Genomic DNA, 14359 nt, shown 5'->3' with positions numbered 1-14359 from the left:
GAACACCAGAAATGGCAGGAAGGCAACACAGAACAGAATCATATGATTGCAGAGATGGGAGTCCCCCAAGGGCCATCTAGTCCAACCCCCGGCAACGCAATACCCAAGAAAAGCCCTGCAGGATTATCTATCTAGCCCAGCGTCCTGTTCTCACAGTGGCTGGCCAGATGCAATCAGGATTCGAACCCAGGAGCGCACCACCTGCCTGCCATTCGCAGCAGCTGGTGTTCAGAAGCGTTGCTGCCAACGAGGATGCCATAGAGACAACTCTTTCTCGCGACTTTTAACATTTGAGAGGGGTATGTTCTTAGGAATCATCTCCTCTTAACTCCTGTAAATTGTTTTAAACTGTTTCTAACGTTACATTTTGATGTTGTAGCCTAGCCAGGGACCTTAGGCTAATAAAGAAATAATACGCCTTCTGCATTTATCAGAAATCAATATTTTAGTGTGATTTGTCCCCACAAAACACTTCATCACAGTTTCTTCCTATCTATTCAAAGGGCCTTTGCTGCACAATACCAAATGTAACTATGTACTGGCTCACTGGAAAAACTTCAGAAACTCATATAGACACGTGTGTTCAGCTCCTCAGCGGCCCCTCTGCCTGAGTGATAATCCCTGGCCTCCTGATACCTGAGTGCCAGACAGGTAGCCATTCCAGAAATAACAAAGCCAGATGAAGACAAAAGGGTGGGATGAACTTGGCTGGGAAACAGGGAAATGTAAATATCGCTTTTGTTACACTTGATGGGTGTTTGGTGGAGGGCAAGGGGAACCATGGGGCAGGGTCCAGGATGCTCAGATTACGGCCACCAGACCTCCCCTTTCATGATGTAACCGTGATGTAACCGTGATGTAGTTTGGGGGGCTGTAACATGGGGATTAGCAGCTAATAAAAGTTTGGGTTCTCTTTTGTTCAGGCTTCCATCTTGTTCCACCTTGTGGCAGGTGGGAGTCCTGTCGCGACAGTCTTCAATAAAGACGAAGGCCTACTGGCTGCTGTTTTGCTCTGGTATTCCTGGCTGGTGTCCTTGTTTTTTGTCCAAGGGAGCCCTCAGATTTCTCCGTTAACAGAGGCAATGGCAGCAGTTTGGCATGCGCTGTTCAGGGTACCTCTCTGCCTCCTTTCCCCACCCCATAGATCTCACCAAGCCCCCTTTCCCCACATTTCCATTTACAGCATATACCTGTGGAGATCTTTGCAACCACTTATCCGCAAAGGACGGAAAGCTGTGCCAGATTTTGAGCAAATTTCTCACATCCTGCCTTTCCCCAGACCAAAGTGACGGTTTGGCACACAAAATGGAGGCTTTGCTTGTCTTGAGGTACTGCAAAAGGCTCCCTGTGGGGAGAGGGTCTTCCTGGGGCTCCTTTCTCCTTGCCCAGGGAGTGCCAAGAGGTCCAAAGGCACCCCCTCTCCTCTTTGCAAGTGCGATCGGCTAACCTGTCTCCGCCTCACGCTCTGTCTTGTTGGGGCAGACCCCTTAATTCGAAGGCCTGGTGGTCTGGGGGTCCCGTGAGGGTCTCTGCCTTGGTCTGCGATGGCCGGGAGCAGGAGAAGTAGTCCGGCAAGGTGAGAAGGATCGCGCTGCCTGCCAGGAGAAACGCTCCAGCCGTGAGGAAGGAGGCGGTGTAATTCCCCGTGATGTCTCTCAGCCAGCCTGGAACGTAAAATGTGGTCTTAGCTTTTGAGCTTATTGGCATTGCCCTCTGGTAAAAGATCGTAGCAAGAGCTGTGCTGGGTCAGGCCAATGGCCCATGTAGCTGTTCTCACAGTGGGAAACCCAGCAAGCAGAATTCGAACACAAGAGCCACTCTCCCCTCATGGGGTTTTTTGCACGTGGCTTGGGAGAAAAGCAATGACAAACCTAGACAGCATCTTAAAAAGCAGAGACATCACCTGGCCAACAAAGGTCCGTATAGTTCAAGCTATGGTTTTCCCAGTAGTGATGTATGGAAGTGAGAGCTGGACCATAAAGAAGGCTGATCGCCGAAGAATTGATGCTTTTGAATTGTGGTGCTGGAGGAGACTCTTGAGAGTCCCATGGACTGCAAGAAGATCAAACCTCTCCATTCTGAAGGAAATCAGCCCTGAGCGCTCACTGGAAGGACAGACCCTGAAGCTGAGGCTCCAAGACTTTGGCCACCTCATGAGAAGAGAAGACTCCCTGGAAAAGACCCTGATGTTGGGAAAGATGGAGGGCGCAAGGAGAATGGGACAGCAGAGGACAAGATGGTTGGACAGTGTTCTCAAAGCTACGAACATGAGTTTGACCAACTGCGGGAGGCAGTGGAAGACAGGAGTGCCTGGCATGCTCACGAAGAGTCGGACACGACTAAATGACTAAACAACAACAATTCAGAAGCATTGCTGCCTCAAACTGTGCAGATTATCCACCCTGGCTAGGAGCCACTGATAGCCCTCTCCGCCACAAATCTGACCTCTTTTAAAGTCACCTAGATTGGTGGCTGTCACTGCCTCATGTGGGAGTTGTTGTTGTTATTTAATACCTATGGGACTGCCTCTCCTGGTATGCCCTGCGGAGGACCTTAAGGTCCACAAATTACAACACCTTGGACGTCCCAAGTCGCAAGGTGGTTAGACTGGTCACAACTAGGCCCAGGGCCTTTTCAGCACTGGCCCCGACTTGGTGGAACGCTCTGTCCCAAGAGACCAGGGCCCTGCGGGACTTGACATCTTTCCGCAGGGCCTGCAAGACGGAGCTGTTCCGCCTGGCCTTTGGTTTGGACTCAGTCTGACCCTCATGTTTCCCTCCCCTTATGGCTTTGATCTATGGGCTACTTTTAAAACGAGGCTGCATTTTAAATTGTATTTTAACCTGTATTTTAAATTGTTCCCTCCCCCTTATGTTTTTACTGTAATTTTACTGGTGTTAGCTGCCCTGAGCCCGGCTCTGGCTGGGGAGGGTGCATTTGTGTCTGAATAGGGTGAGCCTGTGACCTGGACTCAGGAACAAAAGTATTAACCATCACAAAAGAATGCCCAGGCTGCCCAGGCAATGCAATCAGTGACCATTATCAGGTATCCTGGCAGACAGGATTTCTGCTGAAGACTGCCTCCTTCTGTGATGTAGGTATGATGTTTTGGGCTACAGGGTGGGCAATTTCAAGAGTCTACCGTATATAAGGGCTTGTGCACCATTGTTCTGGGTCCTTCCTCTCTCCTGCGTGTGGGGAATGGGGACCCTGTTGCAACAGTTTAATAAAGATTAGGCTTACTAGCCGCTTTGCTTCTCAATATTCTCTGCTTGGCCTCTGTTATTTTCTCCTACCGACAGGGAACCCACTTAAGGACTCTTGGAGACCCCATAAGGGGAAAGGAGCAGGTTTTTCTTATAACACAGGTGACCCGCTCCATCCTCTGAATTGTTTCAATTGCCCTTTGCCAGCTCTTTTCAGTACCCTCTTTGAGGCGAGGCGACCAGAACCCTCCACAAAAGAGCCCTCGGAAGCCTGGGAACGAGGGGGGAATTAACCGGAGCCCTTTACCTGACAGAGGAGTCCCCACCAGAGCCCCCACGCTCTCCAACATGTGCATGAGGCCGATACCCCCCAGCACCAAGTCGGCACCCACAATTTCTGCCAGGCTGGCGAACTGGAGAGGGACGAGGGCACCGGCGAAGAACCCGTAGCAGAGGCCGAGGGACACCAGGGCGGCGAAGCCGTGGCCCAGGGGCACCAGAGCGAGTGAGACCCCCGTGAGGAGAGTCCAGAGGGTCAGATGGTGGACGAGGCGGCAGAAGACGGCGGTATCTGCCAGCCAGCCAGCCCAAATCCGGCCAAACATGTCCGCCACGGCAGCGGCGGCCATGATAAAGGCGGCTTGGTATTCGTCGCAGCCCTCTTCCCTGGCGTGGGCCACCAGGTGAGCATAGGGGACGAAGTAGCCGGCGTCGACCAGGACGAAGGCCAAGACATAGCGCAGGAAGCCTCCGTGGCGGAGTAGCTCCAGGGCGAAGAGGGAAGCCAATGTCTGCCGCCATTTTGAATCCTGGGCCTGGACGTCCGGCTGTCCGTCTCCCTCCCCGGTCAAGGGCCTCAGAAGCGCGGCGGACACCACCAGGTTGAGGGACATCGCCGAGACCACCAGCAGCGCCCCTCGCCAGCCATACGAGTCCGCCAGGAGCTGGAAGAGCGGGGAGAAGACCAGTGAGGAGACGCCGGCGCCCGAGACCGCCAGGCCCATGGCCAGAGCCTGGCGCTTCTGGAAATACTCGGAGACGGCGGCCGTGGAAGGGGTGAACACCAAGGCCCAGCCGAACCCTGTGGTTGAAGCGGGGGGGGGGAGAAAAGCAGGCGGTGAGATCAGGCGGTGGATCGCAGAATCGCAGGCTTGGAAAGGGGACCCCTGCAGGTCATCTAGTCTGACCCCGGCTCGGCACGGCGACCGGCAGCAACTAACTGCTCTCCGGGCTGCCAGACATTGGCGGGGATTGAATCAGGTGCCTTCTGCTCTGTCTCTGAGCTACAGCCAACCCCCCCTGGAAATAAAGCAAGTTTGTAGTCCTCATGGATCCAGATAAATGGCTGAGTTAGACAGGGACAGGGATGGGGAACCCACAACCAGTCTCCAGGGGTCGTTGTTGGACTCGTGACAGCTAACGTTAAATAAGTTGGAGTTCTTGTTATTAAATATACCAAGAGAAAAGCACACCAAGAACTCAGGCCATATAAATTTCAGTAGTGGGAGATTACAAACTCAAACAGAGATTACAAGATTATATCCAATTATGGATCAGAAACCGGCAAGTTCATGAATTTACCGGTTTCTGATCCATAATTGGATATACGTATCCTTATGAGTTTGAGTTTGTAATCTCTGTTTGAGTCTGTAATCCTTGTCAGAATACATACATTTGAATGGATTAGTTTTTGTTACAATTAACTATTGATTTGCGAGTATGGACTACTGAAACTTATATTGGCCTAAATTCTTGGTGTGCTTTTTTCTTGGACTGACAGCTGGCAGACCCAGCAGCCAGCATGCCTTGTGGTCAGGAAGGATGGGAAGAGCCATATTAGTAGCATCACGGACTGGGATAGGTTCCCCATTGCTGACCCTATAGCCCCCTTTCCCTCATTCCATGAGAAGGTTTTTTGGGGGGGCGGTGGACTGTCCCTTTCCAATTCTTCATGTGGGATGTGAAACACAAGAGCAGTCAAGTACAACCTTCCTAGAGTGAACATGTTTACACATGGGAGGAATGTTTGTCCAGCCAGCAGGTAAACTTCCTGTTTCCTTCTGGGCTGGGACAGACTTCCTCTGCATGTGACTAGAGGTGGGCGTGGCCTCACCTGTGCAGGTAACAACAAAAGCACAGGGCAGGGCAGCCATCTTTCTCTCTTTGACTACATGCATTGAAGAAGAAACATCTGCTTAGCCAAAGATGCCCTCAAGAGAGGACAAAGGGATTGTCTTCTTATGAGATAGTTTCTAGGTATATGTTACAGATAGGTAGTATCTGTGTATCTGAAGAAGTGTGCATGCACACGAAAGCTCATACCAAGAACTAACTTAGTTGGTCTTTAAGGTGCTACTGGAAGGAATTTTTTTTTTGTTTTTTCTAGGTATATGTTACTTTTCTAAGCTAAGTCTGCCTTCTGGGATCCTAATGTGAACAGAATGATGTGTGAGTAAGCCTTTTTTATACTTTTGTAGAAGACTGTGTCATATCTTATCTTTTATGTGGGAAAATACCAGAACAGTTATTATAGAGGCTTTAGCGAGCCTGAGCAAACGCATCCGCTGCGAGTTTAAAAAGGGGAATGTTACTCTGCTAAATTGTGGAACTTGTTAACACAAGTAGGGAAAGGATATAACCAAACAATATATCTGCTCCTGCACCCTGAACATTCCCACACTACAGTTCTTCCTCTTCTCTTGCTTAGGGAATGGATGAGGGACCATTGTCCCATAGGCCTAGCACACCAATGTGAATGTGTGCCCAAACTAACCTAGTCTTGTGGGCATCCTTCTGTCTCAAGAAACACCATCTTCACCATCATCATCATCATCATTAATACCCTGCCCATCTGGCTGGGTTTCCCCAGCCACTCTGGGCGGCTCCCAACAGAATATTAAAAACACGATAAAACGTCAAACATTAAAAACTGCCCTTAAAAGGGCTGCCTTCAGATGTCTTCTAAAAGTCAGATAGTTGTTTGTTTCCTTGACATCTGAAGGGAGGGCAGGCGCCACCACCGAGAAGGCCCTCTGCCTGGTTCCCTGCAACCTCACTTCTCGCAGGGAGGGAACCGCCAAAAGGCCATTGGCACTGGAGCTCAGTGTCCGGGCAGAACGATGGGGGTGGAGACTCTCCTTCAGGTATACTGGGCCTAGGTATACTACTGTACAAAGGTGAGCATTTACATCAAATTGTCCTAACCACCTTTCACCCTGGCCCTGTCCATGTGGCCCTCGAAAGGCTGCCCATTTGAGAATGCAGCCCTCAAACTGCAAAAGGGTCCCGCCCCCCACCCAGCTTAGAAGAAGGCGCACCTGAGATGAGGCCGATGCTCAGGTAAAGGTGAGAGATCTTGACGGAGAACGAAGCCAGCAGCAAACCTAGGCTAGCGAGAAGGCCTCCGGCCATCACCACTGGGCGTGCCCCGTACCGGGCGCTGAGAGCGCACCCCATCGGACCTGTAGGGGGCAGCACACGCATAAGCGGCAAGGTTCTCTTACAGTTGGCAGGAGTTGAGCTTGCTCAATCAATGCAAACGTTCAGCTCCCTGCCACAGGTTATGCAATCCGACGTGATTAATGTATGCTAATTAACGTAAGCTGTGCTTTGCAAGAGCTGAGCTGCCGCAGCTCCTAAACAGCAATCGGTGCCCCTAATAATAATAATAATAATAATAATAATAATAATAATAATAATTTATTATTTATACCCCGCCCATCTGGCTGGGCCTCCCCAGCCACTCTGGGTGGCTTCCAACAGAACACTAAAATACAATAACCTATTAAACATTAAAAGCTTCCCTAAACAGGACTGCCTTCAGGTGTCTTCTAAAAGTCTGGTAGTTGTTTTTCTCTTTGACATCTTTTGGGAGGGCATTCCACAGGGCGGGCGCCACCACCGAGAAGGCCCTCTGCCTGGTTCCCTGTAACTTAGCTTCTCGCAGGGAGGGAACCGCCAGAAGGCCCTCGGCGCTGGACCTCAGTGTCCGGGCAGAACAATGGAGGTTAATTAACATACTTTAATTGACAGTAAGAACTGTTGGACAGTGGAACAGAGGTGGGGGACTTTTCCTCCCTGTGATGCAGGAATCACAACTAGATCATACATGACAGATGGACACCCAACCTCTGCTTAAAAACCTCCAGGTCTGCTCCACTGTCAAGCTGTTCTTACCCTCTGAAAGCTCTTCCTAATGTTTAGTCGGAATCTCTTTGCAATTTGAATCCATGGCTTCAGATCCTACCCTCCGGAGCAGGAGTAAACAAGCTTGCTCCCTCTTCCATTTGACAGCGCTTCATTTTTTTTTTAAAAAAAGATTTTTATTAGAGTTTCAAAAATTATATAAGAACAAAACAAAACAAAAATACAAACAGACAAGAGTAAAAACAAGTATACTTTCAATCCCTTATTTTCTTATAACTTACTTCCCCGACTTCCTCATACCTCCCCTTTCTGTATTCCAATTTCTAATTTATTAATTCAGCAAATCCTTTCCCTTAATTTTCATTTAATTTTTAACCTTTCTTTTCTTTTTGCTTATCCATTACAGCTGGAAACCAAGTAAATTCTAAACCAGCGTCATTCTAACCTTCATTAATTTTGCAATGTTTCTTAAGATAGTCCTTAAATTTCTTCCAATCTTCTTCCGCTGTCTCTCTCCCCTGGTCTCGGATTCTGCCAGTCATTTCTGGCAGCCCCATATAGTCTATCACCTTCATCTGCCATTCTTCCAGGCATTTGACAGCGCTTCAAATACTTGAGGGTGCTCTCACAGCTCCTCTCGCTCTCTTTTCCAGGCTAAACATACCCAGCTCCTTCAACCATTCCTCATCAGGCATGTTTTCCAGGCCCTCGTTCATCTGGGCCTCTTTCCTCTGCATACATTCCAGCTTGTCGATATCCTTTTTCAAACTGTGGCACCCAGAACTGGATACCATCTTCCATGTGTGATCTGACCAAGGCAGAACAGAGCAGGGCTATGACTTCCCTTGATCTGGATACTAGACTTCTGTTGATGCAGCCTAGAACAGGGTTACCAGACGTCCCCGGATTTGCAAATCTGTCCCCGGGAAACGTGGCAGCGGCAGCCTCAGCAGCAGTTGGCTCTGGCTGGCTTCAGGAGCTGCTCTCTGCTGTGGCGCCCGCCATTTTCCTCGCCGGAAGTCTCCATATGATGTGTCTTGTGCGCAACACGTCAAATGGGGGCTTCTGGTGAGGAAAAACTGCGCTACCAGGCTGGCTCCGGGCTGCTGACTGCTGCTGCCACCGCCACTGCTGAAGGAGAACTGGGGATGTCCAGCGCCACAGATCTCCTGCCCCCTGCCCCCTGCCCCCTTTGTTTTGACTGATTGGGGGAGGCTCGGGAGTTGAGAATGATACACGGGTGGGTTAAACCACTGAGCCTAGGGCTTGCCGATCAGAAGGTCGGCGGTTCAAATCCCCGCGACGGGGTGAGCTCCCGTTGCTCGGTCTCTGCTCCTGCCAACCTAGCAGTTCAGAAGCACGTCAAAGTGCAAGTAGATAAAGAGGTACCGCTGTGGCAGGAAGGTAAACGGCATTTCCGTGCGCTGCTCTGGTTCGCCAGAAGCGGCTTAGTTCTGCTGGCCACATGACCCGGAAGCTGTGCGCCGGCTCCCTCGGCCAATAAAGCGAGATGAGCGCCGCAACCCCAGAGTCGGCCACGACTGGACCTAACGGTCAGGGGTCCCTTTACCTTTACCTAGGGAGTTGAGGGTGGCCAGCCATTGCCCAGTTTTTTAAAAACTCTGCGCATTTATGTTTCACAGGGTGCAAAAGAAGGGCTTTGCACCTTGCCTGGCAGAGAAACCGTGCGCCTTGCGCACCTCCTGAGCAACGCCCGCCCGCCCACAACTCCGGAGCCTCCCCTGATCTGTCAAAAGAAAAGGGAATGGGAAGACACAAGACTTACCCACTCTGGAAGAATGGCAGTTGAAGGTGATGGACTACATGGAGTTGGCGGAAATGACTGGCAGAATCCGAGACCAGGGAGAAGAGTCGGTGGAAGAAGATTGGAAGAAATTTAAAGACTATTTACAGAAACACTGTAAAATTAACGAATGTTAAAGTGATGTTGGAATGGACTTAAGTGGACTTAGTAATAAGATCAGTAAGAGTACGAAAAAATGGTAGGACAATTAGTTAAGGTATAAAGTTGTAAATTTGATGAAAATCAACCTAAATGTTATAATGAAAAGGGGGTAAGGATATGCTGAACTAATGTTATGACTGGGAATACAAGAGAGGGAGGCGCGAGGAGGTCAAAGAAATAAGCGAATGAGAATTTTGAAAAAATGAGAAAACTGAGTTGGTTCTTAATTTTTCTTTTCTTCTTTTCTTTTTTCCCCCTGTTGTTATGTGATTGAGTGTTTTTTCTTCTTTTTGATGTATGTTCTGTGGTTTTTCTGTTTTTGTATGCATTTTTTTCGGTTATGATTATTCTTTGCTTTATTTGTGAAAACTTTAATAAAGATCTTTTAAAAAAAGGAAAGAAAAGGGAAAGGGGGCAGGAAATCAGGGAAGGATCGGGAGTCACAGGCGTGTGGTGCACCGTTGCCCAGTTTTTAAAAAACTCTGTGCATTTATGTTTCACAGGGCGCGAAAGAAGGCCTTTGCACCTTTATACAATATGCACGTGTGCTTGGGCCCAGGGCCTTTTGCCTCACCAGCCCCACTACTGACTCCCTGTCGCTACTCAGCTTCAAAAAAATAAAAAATAAAAAGTGTCCCTGGATCCATTGAAAAAAATCTGGTAACCATAGCCTAGAATAGCACTAGCTTTTTTTTGCTGCTGCATCACGCTGTGGACTCATGTTCAGATTGTGGTCTGCTGAGACCCCTCAACCTTTTTTTACGAGTACTCTGGTGCTCTGGCGCTGAGCCACAACCCCTTCCCAATGGGCGCCGGAGCCCATAAACACCTTTAACAGGTTCCCCATCTTTGGTACACAAAGAGCCGTTTCCTCCCCACACGGCATAGGCAGATGTATCCAAATTACTGTTTAACTTTTACGACGCTGGCTGTGCATCAAAAGCAATGTTGGAAATAACCCAGCCTCTGGGACTGGGGTTATAAGAGCGGAGAGGAGTCGGCCGTCCCAGAGCTGGCACTCTAATCTCCACGCTGGATGGCGGAAATGACTGGCAGAATCCGAGACCAGGGAGAAGAGTCGGTGGAAGAAGATTGGAAAAAATTTAAAGTATATTTACAAAAACATTGTAAAATTAATGAATGTTAGAAGGATGCTGGAATGAACTTACATGGTTTTAGCAGAAAGGTTATAAAGAATTAAGTAAAAATGGATTGTTAATGGGTCAAAGTGTAAAATTTAAGGTTAAATCGCGTTAAGATAAATTATGGAACAAAATCTGAGAAAGAGGGAAAGGACTTGCTGAAACAGCTAATTGAATCAGAATACAAAAAAGGGAGGTGTGAGGAAGTCAAGGAAACAAGTAAATGAAAGATAAAGATATGAAAATACTGGATGTTTTTGTTTTTTCTCTCTTATTGCTTTGTTGTACTGTTTTTTTTGTGTGTGTTTTTTAGTATTGTATTTTCTTTTATTTTTGAAGTATTGCAATTTTTTTTTAATTGTCTGCTTTTCTTTTTTCTGTAATTGTTAAACCTTAATAAATATCATTAAAAAACAACAACACAAATCTCCATGCTGGAGAAGACCCCCAAACCTGGAGCGCCCCTTACTCGCAAATTGCAGGATGGCGACCCCAAGAGAGAGGGCCCAGGAGACGGTGCTGGTGGATTCCTTGAAGTGAGCCACAAACTCGACGAAGAAGATCCCGAAGGAGCGGATCACCCCAAAGACCAGGGCCGTTTGCACAAAACCTGCCAGGACTACCATCCATCCCCAGCTGCTGTCAGGATGCGTGCGAAGGGCCATGGAGTCCTCTTCCTTTGCAGAGGTGAGGGGTCTTTGAAAAGAAAAGAAATGAGAGAATGGAAAGAGAGAGAGAATTAAATTGGTGGCGAGTTACTGTGCATAAGAACAGTGCCGGGTTTTCATATAAGCTAAATGAGCTATAGCTTAGGGCCCCGCTCTCTTGGGGCCCCCCCAAAAAATTAAAGGAAAAAAAACCCGGATGTACATTTCCAAAATATAAGATAAAAATGAAATGAAATAAAACCTACATACAGCAACAGTGTTTTGTGTTGTGTAGGCTCCTATGATGTAAGTCATGGGCCCTGCCTGCTAGCCTGCTCCCTAAAATATCACTGGTTTGCTCATTTCTATATACAGTGGTACCTCGGGTTAAGTACTTAATTCGTTCCGGAGGTCTGTTCTTAACTTGAAACTGTTCTTAACCTGAAGTACCACTTTAGCTAATGGGGCCTCCTGCTGCTGCCACGCTGCCAGAGCACAATTTCTGTTCTCATCCTGAAGCAAAGTTCTTAACCTGAGGTACTATTTCTGGGTTAGCGGAGTCTGTAATCCAAAGTGTATGTAACCCGAGGTACCACTGTATAGGGTGCCTACATTCTGCATGTGCAAATGGCTTTAGATACTTATTAGGTCCATAAATTACGATATAGCATATAGGTAAAGGTAAAGGGACCCCTGACCATTAGGCAAGCCCTAGGCTTTGCCGATCAGAAGGTCGGCGGTTCGAATCCCCGCGACAGGGTGAGCTCCCGTTGCCCCGTTGCTCGGTCCCTGCTCCTGCCAACCTAGCCGTTCGAAAGCACGTCAAAGTGCAAGTAGATAAATAGGTACCGCTCTGGTGGGAAGGTAAACGGCGTTTCCGTGCGCTGCTCTGGTTCGCCAGAAGCGGCTTAGTCCTGCTGGCCACATGACCCGGAAGCTGGACGCCGGCTCCCTCGGCCAATAAAGCGAGATGAGCGCCGCAACCCCAGAGTCGGCCACGACTGGACCTAATGGTCAGGGGTCCCTTTACCTTTACTATGATTCCCCTACATGAATTTGTCCAATCCTCTTTTAAAGCCTTCTAGAGCGGTGGCAGGGAGTTCCACAGATTAACTGTGCACTGCGTGAAGAAGGACTTTCTTTTGCCTTTCCTGAATCTGCCAACAGGGAGCTTCATGGGACATGTATGAGTTCCAGCATTAGGAGAGAGAGATAATTCCCACCCACCCCTCTATCCACTTTCATAATGCCATGCATTGTTTATAAAACTTCCATCACTTCTTACTTACTACCTTTTCTCTAGGGGAAATCATTTTAATTTATTGCAATTATTCACTGCATTTATATTCCACCCTTTTTTTCCTCCAAGGAGGGGTTCAAATGCCCGGCTCTCCCCTCCTCGCTTAATCCCTGTGAGTTTGATTAGGCAGAGAAGCAGCGCTCGACCTGAAATGCCACTCAGTCAGTTTCATGGGCAAAGTGGGGATTCGAACCCAGATCTCCCAGGCCCTAGTCCAGGGGCAGGCAACCTAAGGCCCATGGGCCACAAGCGGCCCACGGGGGTCGTTTAACCGGCTCTGAACTGAGCTGCCTGCTCGGCGAATCCCCACGCGCTGCGCTAAAGTGGCGCGGTGCGGCTCAGGGACTCACTTCCGCAGTGCAGGTAATTGCGCCTGTGCAGACACAGAAAATCGCAGGTGCGATCCGGCCCACGGAGGGATCTCCGCTGGAGTGAACCGGCCCAGGCGAGGTAAACCTTGCCGACCCCTATCTGATGCTCTAACCACTGTGCCACACTGCCTCTCTTTGCAGAACAGTTAATAAAGTAGAATGGCGTGTCCAACATAGATCTGTTGATAATGCACTTCTATTGCTGTAGTACCCTTGCAGAAAAGAACCACACTCCCCACCACCAAAAAAGCACAGAAATCAAACTGTACGCCTGATAAAATTAACCACGCAGCTGATCTCTCCAGGGTTCCAGCTGTACTTCTTCCCCTGCTCCTAGGACTTGCCGATCAGAAGGTCGGCGGTTCGAATCCCCACGACAGGGTGAGCTCCCGTTGCTCAGTCCCTGCTCCTGCCAACCTAGCAGTTCCAAAGCACCTCAAAGTGCAAGTAGATAAATAGGTACCGCTCCAGCGGGAAGGTACACGGCGTTTCCGTGCGCTGCTTTGGTTCGCCAGAAGCGGCTTAGTCCTGCTGGCCACATGACCCGGAAGCTGGACGCCGGCTCCCTCGGCCAATAAAGCGAGATGAGCGCCACAACCCCAGAGTCATCCACACTGGACCGAATTGTCAGGGGTCCCTTTCGCTTTACTCACCCTTCCACCAGGAGGCGTCCCGGCCAGCACAGCCGCAGGGGATGAAATTGTGGACTGGAATTTTTCTGTCTTCACACTTTGAAGAAATCTGGGGCTTTTGAGCATTTGGCGGAGAATCTGGGCTTCACCCCAGAGGCACCGTCTTGGCCAGGACAAAGTCTCCTCCGCCGGTGTCCTTAAATCATCTTCACTCCTCACCCAATAGACTTCTTCATTTGTGCAACTTTGTTTTTCCAGACGCCACAATTGATGAGGTTGACTACGTCTGTGCGCTGGGATTTGAGTGATTTGGGTGGATGGACTTGGGCTGCGTCCAAATCCCGTTTTCCTTTGAGGCTTGGGAGCCTGAGGATTTTGTGGGGTTTTTTTAGTCAATCTTTATTGAGTTAAAATGAATATATCCATACAGGATTTGGCATTGCAAGCTTACAGCATAAGAAAGAAAGAAAAGGAAAATGCAAGATAAGGACAAGTGTATAAAAATCAAGGAAAACAGAAGAGAAAAAACATATGTGATTATGGAATTTCTCAACATTAAGCATTTTGTTAATGCAATGATTATTCACACAATTAGAAATAAAAAGTGCTGCAAACATTTAAAACGACCTCCAATTATTCTCATTGTACTTTATCTGTTACCGTATTTTTTGCTCTATAAGACTCACTCTTTCCCTCCTAAAAAGTAAGGGGAAATGTGTGTGCGTCTTATGGAGCGAATGCAGGCTGCGCAGCTATCCCAGAAGCCAGAACAGCAAGAGGGATTGCTGCTTTCACTGCGCAGCGATCCCTCTTGCTGTTCTGGCTTCTGGGATTCAGAATATTTTATTTCTTGTTTTCCTCCTCCAAAAACTAGGTGCATCTTGTGGTCTGGTGCGTCTTATAGAGCGAAAAATACGGTATATACATTATACCGCAGTTACCTGTTTCT

General features: G+C 48.6%; 1 protein-coding gene across 1 annotated transcript; it reads right to left on the bottom strand.

Annotated features, from left to right (window-relative positions):
• Positions 1-1428: 1428 nt before the first annotated feature.
• LOC128399236 (monocarboxylate transporter 13-like) lies at positions 1429-13536 on the bottom strand. Its single transcript, XM_053360475.1, has 7 exons — positions 13432-13536; positions 12758-12780; positions 10930-11156; positions 9019-9099; positions 6524-6667; positions 3514-4287; positions 1429-1664 (listed from the first exon to the last, which is right to left on the bottom strand). Exons 1-7 carry the CDS (start codon positions 13534-13536, stop codon positions 1459-1461), a joined length of 1560 nt encoding a protein of 519 aa, XP_053216450.1. The 3' UTR covers positions 1429-1458.
• Positions 13537-14359: the final 823 nt, after the last annotated feature.

Source organism: Podarcis raffonei, chromosome 13 (assembly GCF_027172205.1).
Source record: "Podarcis raffonei isolate rPodRaf1 chromosome 13, rPodRaf1.pri, whole genome shotgun sequence".
In the NCBI taxonomy this organism is placed as follows: domain Eukaryota; kingdom Metazoa; phylum Chordata; class Lepidosauria; order Squamata; family Lacertidae; genus Podarcis; species Podarcis raffonei.
Note: the sequence above shows the minus strand (reverse complement) of the source record. Positions and strands in the feature narration are given on the sequence as shown.

Coding starts and splice junctions, on each gene's coding strand:
- LOC128399236 (XM_053360475.1), bottom strand. CDS start 13,536: ATGCTCAAAAGCCCCAGATTTCTTCAAAGTGTGAAGACAGAAAAATTC. Junction 12,781..13,431: donor GGACGCCTCCTGGTGGAAGG/GTGAGTAAAGCG, acceptor GTGTCTGCACAG/GCGCAATTACCTGCACTGCG. Junction 6,668..9,018: donor CGGTTTCTCTGCCAGGCAAG/GTGCAAAGCCCT, acceptor TGCCCCCTACAG/GTCCGATGGGGTGCGCTCTC.